General features: G+C 32.7%; 1 protein-coding gene and 1 pseudogene across 2 annotated transcripts; one reads left to right on the top strand and one right to left on the bottom strand.

Moving 5' to 3' along the window:
- The first annotated feature begins 224 nt into the window (after window positions 1–224).
- Window positions 225–4,793, top strand: LOC145190917 (zinc finger MYM-type protein 1-like). The gene is made up of 2 exons (XM_090069264.1): window positions 225–419; window positions 724–4,793. Exon 2 carries the CDS (start codon window positions 3,045–3,047, stop codon window positions 4,590–4,592), a length of 1,548 nt encoding a protein of 515 aa, XP_089925390.1. The 5' UTR covers window positions 225–419; window positions 724–3,044; the 3' UTR covers window positions 4,593–4,793.
- Window positions 4,794–8,821: 4,028 nt separating this feature from the next.
- On the bottom strand, window positions 8,822–11,754 carry LOC149881091 (uncharacterized; annotated as a pseudogene). The gene is made up of 2 exons (XR_016445999.1): window positions 11,592–11,754; window positions 8,822–11,132 (listed from the first exon to the last, which is right to left on the bottom strand). The product of XR_016445999.1 is annotated as an uncharacterized LOC149881091 (transcript).
- Between the last annotated feature and the right edge of the window lie 531 nt (window positions 11,755–12,285).

The raw sequence follows: 12,285 nt of genomic DNA, 5'->3' as shown, positions 1-12,285 counted from the left end.
AGAAGCCATGGAGACAAACTTTAGGTCACATTCACATGATCATATGCAACGGCAACTGGAAAAACTGAAAACAGATTTAAATGAGATTATTTTGAAGCATGGTGCCTACTTATGATCCACTCTTAATTTAATTGTTCTATGCTTATTCTTTGTTATAAAAAAAATTGATTATATGAACTTTTTGATTGACCCTAGTAGTTTTAGAATTATAAATTATCTCTAGTCAAATTTTGTATCAGATGTATTTAATAATATGTTTATAATTGCATACACTTAAGTTAAAAATATAACAGGTGACTATTCTTTGCTGAAGAATTTTTTTTATAATGCTGTGTACATTTGTACACACTGTGTGCCAATAGCAACGAGAAGAGAGAATAGTAAAACTAGTAAGATGAAACTCAAAATTGGATTTCTTTGTGAGTAATTGTCTTGAGTTAATAATTGCATGTGTGTATATATATTTCTTTAAATCTCAGATAAAAAATGTATTTTGTTTAGTAGTACAGCTGTTCATTTAATATCAAAAGGTAGTAATAGAATCATTAAAAATAGAATATTTTAATTATTTAAGCCTACCTATTGAAGCTAATATCCCTGCCTTTGTGTTTGTATAATCAAACATCTGTTTTAAGCCTGTCATATTTATTTTTTCACTGAGTTTTATCAAATTGATTTTGTAATGAAAGATAAATAAGTATAATATGTTAAATATATTTTCAGATAATCCACGAAGGCGGTTTACAGTTGAAGATGTGTTGCAGCATCTTAATGTCTGGAACTTGAATTATCAGATTCTGATGAGTCTGGGGATGAGACCTTTAACCCTTCTGCTGCTGATATGCTGATTGATGAAAATGAGGATGAAATTGAAAGACCAGATGAAGATAATCAGCCCAGCACATCTGTGAACAGTGGGAACAAAAGAGAAAAAAAGACTCAAATCAAGTGACAGTCTCTTCGAGGTGCATTTGAAAGCAGCTCAGAATGGCAGGACATCTACGCAAAACTGTTAAAACTTTAATACTACAACAGCTGAAATTCTGAAATTTTTTGGTATAACAATAGTAATGGCAAATTTAGGTTTTCCCAGAATAAGGATGTACTGGCAAAGAGCCACTAGAGTAAATGTAGTGGCAGATGTAATGCCTGTAAATCGCTATTTAGAGTTACGAAAAAGCACTGCTGATCCTAATCCAGAACAAGGAACAATTAAATTCTGGAAAGTTTCAGCCTCTGATAAACACAGTACGTTCTTGCTGTCTCAAGATAACAAGAAAAGAGTACAACTCTGTGAATGAGCAGATGATCCCTTTCACTGGTAGAGTACCTGTTAAACAGCACATCAAAGGAAAGCCGAATCCAGTAGGGGTTAAAAACTTTGTTGTCTGTGGCACCTCTTGTAGAGCAGTTGATTTCAAACTATATCAGGGTGCAGGTACAGGCATATCGGAAGAGCACAAACACCTGGGACTTGGTGTTTCTATCGTCCTAAGCATGGCCGGTCTTAGGCCAGTTTGACCGATTGCTCCAAATAGGGCCCCGCGCTTGGTAGGGGCCCCGCAATTTATAGCATATTATTATAAATGGCAGTAATTTTTTTTTATAAATTTCTATCAATCTTAATATAATTAGTACAGTTAACGTTGAACGTTTAATGCGCATGGTAACCTCTATTGTTATTTTTAGTTTATCTTAGTTATTGCGGTATATGGTATAAAATATTAGTTTCCAATCTACTTTCGAAAGTTCCAGAAGTACTTATTTCCGAAAATTCACGAGGCAAGCAATGAACATGGCGGCAGCTTTTATATTGTTAAAGATTAAGCTGTATTTACTTTTGAAATGTTTGTAATATATTTTTTGTTTGTTTATGCTATAATTATTTTTCATTTTGTTTACTATTAGTTTTATTTACTTTTGTTTAACGCAAACTTTTCTCGCTTTTCAGTAAATATTTTATATTTAAGACAATATAAATTTTATTGGATAATTTTAAGACTCTTAAAAAAAAATAATAATCTTATAAAATAAAATAGTTTAATTAAACTGTTTAATTAAACTATTTTATTTTATTGTGCAATTTAGTAGTAAAAAAAGAGATAAGTTTTTAGTTTTGAAGAACACAAGCCAAAATATGAGTAAAAGACAAAGGGACGTCGGTAGAAAATATCTAAGTGGTAACATGAAGAGAACCTTAGCTAAGGTAAAGAAAACTGAAGCAGAAAAAGAAAAAGGTGCGTTAGATAAATATTTGAGTAAATCAGTAGATCTGTTTGAAACTGAAAAATCAGACAAACAAGTCGAGTCAGACGACATTGAAACAAATATTTCTAAAGAAATTATATCAGAAGGTAGTAGTAGTTTTCTTTCTGGATGTAATGCTCAACAAAATACATGAGGATATTTCAGAATCAAGAGAAGAAAATTCAAACCCAGCACTATGTGATATTTTAAAGATAAAAGATGACCCTGCTACATGACCAAATAAAATAAATCAAAATGTCAGAGATTATTTAGTGAACGAAGGACCCCCTAAGATCACTGTAGAAAATTTTCCGCAAAATGAAAAAGGGTTACATTTTTCGAAATTTCATTGTAAAAGAAAATTAAAAAATGGGGAAGTTATAGAACAACCATGGCTAATATATTCTGAATCATTTGATAAAGTTTACTGTTACTATTGCAAACTTTTTGACACAAATTCTGATTCTGCACTTGCTACTTCTGGATTTGACAGCTGGTCAAATATTCATACAAGATTAGAGGATCATGAAAAATCAAAAAAACATTTGCAATGTACACTTAATTGCTATGAACTGCAGCAAAGGTTATCTACTGGATTAACTGTTGATACATTAAATGAAAAATTAATAAGACAGGAAGCAAAACGCTGGAATCAAGTCTTTGAGCGACTTGTTGCTTCTGTACAGTTTTTGGCAGAAAGGAACTTGGCATTTCGTGGGTCTGAAGAACAAATTGGAAATCCACATAATGGCAATTTTCTAGGCGTCATTGAATTGCTAGGAAAATTTGATCCAGTTATGCAAGATCATATACAGAAAATTATTAACAAAGACATTCATGATCATTATTTAGGCAAGACCATACAAGATGAAATTATTGATACTATAGGCCAAGCTGTTCTACAGGAAATTATTGCTAGAACTAAGTCGGCAAAGTATTTTGCAGTGACTCTTGACTGCACTCCTGATATCAGCCATCAGGAACAGATGTCAATGGTGCTAAGATATGTCGCTGATGGCACACACTCAGATGTCCCAGCAGGAATTTATGAACATTTTATAAAGTTTATTATAGTTGAGAGCAGCACTGGTGAAAATTTATTTAACACTCTTGTGAAAGAAATTGAAATGCTAGGACTAGATGTTGAAAACATCAGAGGACAAGGGTATGACAATGGAGCTAATATGAAAGGGCACAATTCTGGAGTGCAAGCACGACTTTTGGAAAGAAATTCACAAGCTTTCTATACTCCTTGTGTGTGCCATAATTATAATCTTGTTCTAGGAGATATGGCTAAAACGTGTTCAGATGCCATGACATTTTTTGGAACCCTGCAGCGTATTTACACCCTTTTTGCTTCATCTACAAAAAGATGGACTGTTTTTAAAAAGCATGTGAAATGCCTGTCTGTTAAACCATTATCAGAAACAAGATGGGAATGTAGAATGGAAAGTGTTAAAGCTGTACGATTTCAAGCCGCAGAAGTGTGTGATGCTTTAGAAGAACTAGCAAAAAGCACAAATGATGCTCAAGGGAAAAGTGAGGCTGAATCATTAGTAAGCCAAATGACAAGTTATAGGTTTCTGGTTGCACTATGTTTTTGGCACTCTTTATTGTTTCAAGTAAATTTTACTAGCAAGGAACTTCAAAGCAATACCATAGACATTGCCGCGGGGCTGACATCTTTTGAAAAATTGTTTGATTGGTTGAAGACATACCGAGAGACAGGCTTTGAAGCAGCATTGATTGATGCCAAAGAGCTTGCAAATGAGTTAGAAGTTGAACCCATATTTCAACAGAAGCGCTGTTACAAGAAAAAGAAAATGTTTCTTTATGAATCTTCTGACGAACCAATTTTAGACCCCAAGACAGAATTCCGGGTAAATTTTTTCAATCAAGTTGTAGACAAAGCATTGCAATCTCTTCAACCACGGTTTATGCAGCTGAAAGAACACCATAAACTTTTTGGATTTCTATATAATTTTCAAAATATGTCTAAAGAAGATCTCAGAAAACATTCAGCCGACCTAGAAATTGCTTTGACAGACATTACAAAAGATATAGAAGGGTTCATGCTTTCCGAAGAAATGGAGGCAAATAAGCCAATACTGCCCGTTCAACAACAAAAACCCAAAGAAGTCTTTAAATATTTGGCTTGTAATGATAGGTCGACTGCATTTCCAAATTTGTTCATAGCCCTAAAAATACTGATGACAATTCCAGTTACAGTCGCTTCCGGTGAAAGAAGTTTTTCAAAACTAAAATTAATTAAAACCTACCTTAGGTCAGTAATTAACCAAGAACGACTAAACAATTTGGCACTAATATCAATTGAATCCCTATAAGTAGAGAAATTAATTATGAAAAAATTCTAAAAGATTTCGCAAGCAAAAAAGCAAGAAAGATCCACTTTGACTTATAGATTATTTGTTTATTATGACAATAACAAGAACTGTTTTGTTTAAATTCATTGTAATATTTTTATTATTGTTTATTGATTCGTTTGTGGAGTTATGTTTTTTTGTATAATAAATGTGTTTCAATAATTTTATTAATAGTAGTTATTGTAAAAAAAAAAAATCAGGTGGGCCCCACAAGCATTCGCTAAATTGGGCCCCGCAATTCGTAAGGCCGGCCCTGGTCCTAAGATTGTCAGAAACTATTCAACATATAAACTACAAGCTCTGTTTTGATAATTACTTTACTGGCATGATCCTAATTAAACAGCTGAAAATGTTAGAGATTCCGTCCCTTGGTGTTGTTAAATCCAACAGATTAATTGGGTGTCCGTTAAAATCTGAAAAAGAAATGAAGTAGGATGGACGCAGATTAACCGACTGCTAAGTCTCAGCAGAAGGCGACATGTGTGGTCAGATGGATGGACAATAGAGCTGTCACTCTTGCCTCCAGCTTTGTTGGAATCGAAGAAATGGGCACAGTAAAAAGGTGGAGTGAAAGCAAAAAGGAATATATTCAAGTGGACAGACCCAAATTTGTGAAAGTCTACAATGAAAACATGGCGGAGTGGACAAAATGGACTTCCTCATAACTTTGTATAGGATAAAGGCAAAAACTAAGAAGTGGCCTGTACGCATGATTTTTTCACTTCGTGGACTTTGCCCTTGTCAATTCATGGCTTGAGTATCAAGACATTGAAATACAAAATGTTACTCCTACACTCTAAAAACGAGTCCGTTAAAAATAACGGAATTTTCAACAGAGTAGTCCCTTGTTTTTTAGCTGAGTGAGTTGTCCGTTGTTGCGTTAAAAAAGTTAGTCGTTAAAAAAGTTAATAAATAGTTCTGCGCATGCGTTACGCGTGCGCAGTATGGTTAAAAAGCGTTCGTTAGGGAATGAAATTTGGCGTTAAAAAAGTTGCATGTTTCGTTAGGGTATGTAAAATATTAAAAATTAGTTTATACTTTAAATTAAAAATGGCTGTCATGTTTACTCAGTTAATGAAATTATTTTATACTTTATATTAAAAAGGGCTATCCATGTTTACTCAGTTGCTAAATTCATAAGCTTTAATTTTGATATATGGACCAGTAGTTCAAATAAAAGCTTCATGAGCCTGACAAGTCACTGTTTAGATAATACATTTAATCAGAAAACTGTTGTACATAGAGTAGCTCCATTTCCTGAGAGGCATTCAGCAGCAAATATTGCTGAATTGATTGAAGATATTATGGCTGAATTTAAAATATCACCTTCAAAAATTCATTTAATAGCTAGAGATAATGGTACAAATATTGTTAAGGCTATTATTAAGATAGCCCATATAATAGTATGGCTTGCTTTTACACACACTGCAACTAGTAATTAATGAGTGTATTTTTGAAAAAACAGTTGTCAAGAATGTCATTGAAAACTACCATTCAGTTGTTGCGCATTTCAGCCATTCTCCCCAAGCCTGCCCTAAACTTAAAGCTCTTCAAGAAGCAAACAATGTTCCTAAGCACAAAATTATTCAAAATGTTCCAACAAGGTGGAATAGTACCTGTCATATGTAGAACAAATTTATGAACAAAGGAAACCTCTAACCATATATGCACTTGAAAATGGTAAGCTTCCTTTATTAAATGCAAACAAATGGATGATTATTGGACAGTTTTGTGTTTTGCTAAAAGATTTCCACAAAACAAGAGTTTGCTTGAGTGAAAGAAATTCTATTGTCTTAGATATTATACCACAGATAGTTTTTGAAACATTTCATTAATAAAGCTTTAATCGATGACAACTAATTCAATGGAGAATAGTTTCAAACAATATACTGATAACTATAACATCATCTTGTCAACATTTCTTGATCCCAGATTCAAATTAAAAATGTTCAAAAATGAAGACGTCTTTTCAGCTGCCAAAACAAGTATTGAAAACATAACCATTCAACTTATTAAAACCCATGAAAATATAAAAAACATCAAAGTTACTGAAAATGATTGGTCTGCAGCTTGTGATATTGAAAATATTGACTCAGAATATGAAAATAATCGTACAGTACTAAATGAATACAAAGATATAGTAGAAATGGGTTTTGACAATTACTTCGAAGAACTTGTAGGATTTAATTCTAAATAAATCGGTCAACCACAAACTTTAATTTCAAATGAAAGTTTGTTAAACAAAATTCAACTCTACTTAAATGAAGACCTTATTGACAAAGAAAGCAATCATTTGTTGTGGTGGAAATCAAAGAAAACCATAATGCGACTATTAGCAAAGCTTGCTTTAAAGTATTTAAGCTGCCCACCGTCTTCTGTGGAGAGTGAAAGACTTTTTAGTATTGGTGGAAATGTATATACTGCAAAGAGAAAAAGTTTAACAGGACTTCATGGTGAAATGTTAATATTTCTGAACTATAATGTCAGAAACTAAAAATATTTGATTTTGTATATATTATTATAATTAGTATAATTCTTTTAGGAGTATCTGTGTTCTATTTTTTCATGAAATATAATTTATTTAGGAGTTTAAAAGCTTTGATACTCTGAGGAGGTCAAATGAAAAAAAAAAATGTCATGAAAATTGTATAACTTTGTAGAATTAGAAAATTACGGGGAAAAAAAATTTGGAAAAAATAATTGAAACTCTCTTTGAGAGCTTTTGCTCAAAAATAAAAAAAGAATGCCTCCCTATGCCTTAATCAAAATTTCAAAGCATATTCTGTTGTGGATTTGAGGGTTGCGCAAATAAAAGAGTATCGTCAGCCGGGGTAATTTTGTCAGTTTTGGCAGTTTTTCTTAAACATCTCTAAATCTTATTAATTTTTTACAGTTTTCTCTTGTGGTAATAACATTATAGGTCTTGGCTATAGGCCTCTATATTAATTTTTTAATTTTTCTATTACAAATATTTATTTTTAAACGCTGAAAAGTGACCAATGTTACCCCCAGGTTTTATCATGTTTGATCAATAATACCCCTGCTATGGAGTAACATTGGTCACTTTTTGGAGTTTTAAAAAATCATCAGTCCTTAAACACTTAGAGAAACATGAAAAAAACATTTAAATAGACAAAAATTTTGCAACTAACTCCCTGTTATTGTGCAAAAGTCATTTTCTAGTAGGTCATTATCGTCATCTGAGGATGATGACACTTGTTCAACTCTTGCCCTTTTCTTGTTATTCTTGATGTTATTGTTATTCTTTGATGTGGTAGGAGTTGTGTTATTCACCAGATCTTGCGGTGTTATCGCTTTGCCAGGTGTGATCTCTTTTCCTCTGGTGCGATTTGCTTTCCCATCCTGTCCACAATGTTTCACTAATAGACCTGCTATATCTTCGTTGAATACTTCCTTAACAGTACCACCGGTACCTCCTCCAATGTCTTTGTAAACCTGTGGCAAACGCTTCATGACCATTTCTTTATCGAAGGGAAATATTCCACTAGCCTTGAAGTCAGATCTCAAATTGTCGCTTTTCAATTGACGTTGCAGTAAAGCAAGAAGACCGAGGAACTGATTTTTTGGTATTGATTCTTTGATGCACGTTTCTATCTTTAGCGGACGGAAAACAGCAACGTCCAGCGGTTGAAGCAAATGAGAAGCGTATATTCCGAACTGTCGACTAGCCTTTCTCACGCTCATTCTTCCAGTTAAACATTCTTTCATAGCATTGGACAACGTTTCTTGACTGTATGAAGTTGCATATGCTCTTGAACCACGCTTTCGCTTATATTTCCTCGGGATTTTCACCGGCTAAGAATTCAAATGGTACAATAAATGTATCAGAAGTGTCAAAAAATGCCAAAATAAACTCAATGTAGTCTACGAAGTATCTGTGCTATATTCACAAAAACTGTTGATATACCAAAATTGTTGATATAATAGTCGATATATATTGTTTGTATCTCTAACAAAATTAAAACATGTTTGATTTTAGGAATTTAAAAAAAAATCAACTATTGATCAAAGTTACCCCGGCGACCAAAGTTACCCCGGTTGACGGTACCATTTTGAATACTTTTTTAACGGGCAAACTTTTTTAACGCCGCACAGTGGAGTATTTATGGTAAAAAGTTGATCAAAATTATTTTATGGCTTTTAACAATTAGATAAACAATTAAAAGCAGTTTGAAATCATAATATAATATTTAAAATGATTGTGCAGGTTTTTTTTTACTCAAAACACAGTTTTGCATATAAACCATACAAAAAGAAGTTTAAAAATAAAAAAATAAAAAAAAAAACTAAACAACAATATAAACTGTTAAACTTCAATTAAAACATTAAATGCCTTAAGAGTAAAAATGTTTTAAAAAAATGATGCAAATACAAACAATTTAAACAAAAGGAAATATACAAATACACATACTATAAAGGTGAAATAAACCCTACTATAAAGGTAAAAACAACATAAAATAAAAAAATATACTTAAAAAACGATAAAAAATAAACATTAGTCTGATTCATTTTCGCTAGATGCCTCCTCTTCATATTGCTGTAGTTCGTTCAATGTTTCTAGTTGCAAGAACTCTAATGCCTCACTGGAAATAGCATTTCTTTTATTCTTGAGCCTCTTTCTGACACTGCTCAACAAAGGATCGGAACTTAACAGAAGTCTGTTTATGATATCCCTATTACAAATTTCTCTTGAAAATTTCCTCGAGAAATTCTGTCTATAATCACGGAAGTGCTTGTTTCGAGCCTCAGCCGCCTCTTCCGATAATTGACCAATAGGCAATATAGCTTGATCAATTATTGTGGCACCATGTCTCAATATCTTGTTCTGCTGTTAGTTCTGCAAACTTTTCAAATTTTTTGATATCTATTTTATATCCACTTGACAAGGTTTCCAAAATGATACCACAATTTTTAATAAGTCCAATGTTAACTCCTGTAATGCAGGATGAGGTTTGAGGATCTGAGAAAAATCTTCTTGATGTATTGCCATCATTAGTATTCCCAAAACCTGCAGTTGGAATATCCAGCAGCAGCCCCATTTTCTCTTTGAATTTGTTTTGAATGTTTTTTTTTGTTTCAGCTACAATTATTTTATCATCTTGTGTTCTCGCTTACCATTTTTTATGGGAATGTGGTATGATAAATGTAGTAAAGATTCGAAAAACCTAATCCTTGTATGCAATATCGATAAACCAAATTTAAGGGCATCTGGATTATCTATGTTTTTTATGGTTAAATTATTAAAGTCTTTTGATGTTAGTCCACATATATAGCACCTCATAGTAGATGTCGTGTTGGTTGCAGCATTGCATACTTTTGCATCAACCATTGTAAATGCCAAGGTATGCTTTATATGTATAATACCACCTAAAAACTTCGATATTTCAGTTTTTTTTTAGTTTTTTATTTGATCTTCTACATAGCAGATTTCTTCATTTGTTATGTCTTTAGTTTCATGGATAAAACGAATTCGAATTGGGCGACAATATCTTGTAGAAGAGGGCACAGGGTTTCGCTAAATAATCTTCTGGCTACCAATATGACATATAAGCCGTAGAGGCACAAATGAACTTTGAAAGATGTTAGAGTCACTATCTGTACTATTTTGGAATTTTCGTTTAAATGTTTGCTGCTGTGAGCCATCACAACCCCATTTTGATAACATTTCTAAATTGCTTCTTTCTTCTTCGTTTAAGGTTTCCAAAACTTCATCTAAATATTCACACAAGCGTCTAGTTGTGTGGTCTAGAATATGTGTAGTTTAATTTCACAACATGTTTCTGAAACTGTCATTGACTCTTGTGGAGGATAAAATTGTTTTTTTGATTCTTTCAAAAGCGAATAACATGGATAAATATTTTTATTAGCTGCATGAATTATTTCATATTGTCTCCTTGTCATATTGGCTTCCACAAAAATTGATAATGCTTCCGATGGTGTGTGTTTTTTTCTAACATTCGTCTGAATGGAATTGAAGTTTTCTATATATTTGTTTGCCTTTTCCGGTGAGCAGCTAATATCTTTCATTATTCTAGACGCATCACAATGTCCTGCATCACGCTGACTCATTTGGGCAGCATAGGTTAGTTGTGCATAAGATTATTGGTCGCGAATAATCTTATGCACAACTAACCTATGCTGCCTTGCTTGGCAAACTCAACAACTCGAAATCTTTTGATGGTCGACCAGGCCTTTTTATTATACAGGTGGGTAAACTTATGATACCATTGAGCCATAGTTCATTGTGCTTCAAAAAACGTTCTTCTATCTAGTTAGCAGCTATCCATTTTTGTTTAAAATGAAACTTGAAAGTATTTAAGGCGTTTTTTAGTGAACTTTGTTCATTTTCAGTACATTTTGTAATAATTTTGAGATGATCTTCTAAAAACACAAATTTGTCATCAATTTTTTTCTTTGGGCATTGTTTCATAACATCGTAGAGTTCTTTTCTAGTCATCTCTTTGACCATTGGTTGGGATTCTGAAAAAAAAAATGAAATAAGTTTTTATTCAAAAGACAACGTTTTTGTCGTATTATTTAATCAAAATTAAATTTTAAAAAATGGAAGATTTTTGGGAACATTTTATTTCAAAAATGCTAACTAGAATAACTAATGTTTAAGTTACATAAAAAATCTTTGCTAAATTCAGCTTAATTCATATACGAAAACAATTTTGAATATGGTATTTACAAAAAAAAATCTAACAATTTTAATCTCGAATATATATTTAAAAAAATCTCACTTTGTTAAGTAAAATGAAGAAACTACACATTTATTTTGTATGTACATAACTTCTTCTTCAACGTTCATCGTGATTTATTAAAGGTTTTACAGCATACAAGCTTAAATAATACTTTTAAAAGTTGTGTTTGACAGGAAGCGTAAAAAAACAAATACAATGAGCTCACGCGAAGTCCGAGTTTAAACTTTTTTTATACCTGGAAGGGGGAGTGGGCAACACTAAAATTGTTGTTTAGTGATGTAGCCTTTATAAATCTTTCATGATATATAGTTAATAGTACACTTTTACAAGATTTTTGTAATCGACTTTTGATCGACTATTACTTTGAAATACTCCACTGTGCGCCGTAAGGCGTTAAAAAAGTTGCAAATATTTCGCGCATGCGCAGATTTCACATTTAATAAACTTTTTTAACGACTAACTTTTTTAACGCAACACCGTCCGTTATCAAGCTTCAACCTTGTTTAACTCCGTTGATCGAACGGAAATACTTTTAAAATTAACGGAATGCTCACTTAGATTTAAGGACTATTCTGTTTCTCAATGAGTTATGGACGAACTCTGTTACGATTTTAACAGAGTCGTTTTTAGAGTGTAAAAGAAAAACTTTGGATCTCCTCAATTTCAGAAATGAGATTGCTGCCACATTAGTGAAAGCCTACTAGACAACACTAATTGCTTGCCGACCAGTTGGAAGGCCAAGAATTACTGCTACAGCACCAGTCACAGATTCAGGTGATTTGTCAACATCAACTTCTTCTGTTGTTATACCTCCTCCAAAGCGGGCAAGACCGGTAGAAAGACCAGCCGTAGAGATCCGCTATGATCGGTTCGACTATTTCCCTGTCTGCATCAAGGAACTGAAAAACATTTTGTTCTTTTTTTGTATT

Source organism: Hydra viridissima, unplaced genomic scaffold, assembly GCF_058129835.1.
Source record: "Hydra viridissima isolate aposymbiotic clone 2 unplaced genomic scaffold, HvirCarnegie_v1 scaffold_12, whole genome shotgun sequence".
Taxonomy (NCBI): domain Eukaryota; kingdom Metazoa; phylum Cnidaria; class Hydrozoa; order Anthoathecata; family Hydridae; genus Hydra; species Hydra viridissima.
The sequence above is the reverse complement of the archived record's forward strand: the minus strand, read 5'-3'. Positions and strand labels throughout refer to the sequence as shown.

What these genes read in the sequence shown, in the direction of transcription:
- LOC145190917 (XM_090069264.1), top strand. Translation starts at nt 3,045, where the DNA reads ATGCAAGATCATATACAGAAAATTATTAACAAAGACATTCATGATCAT.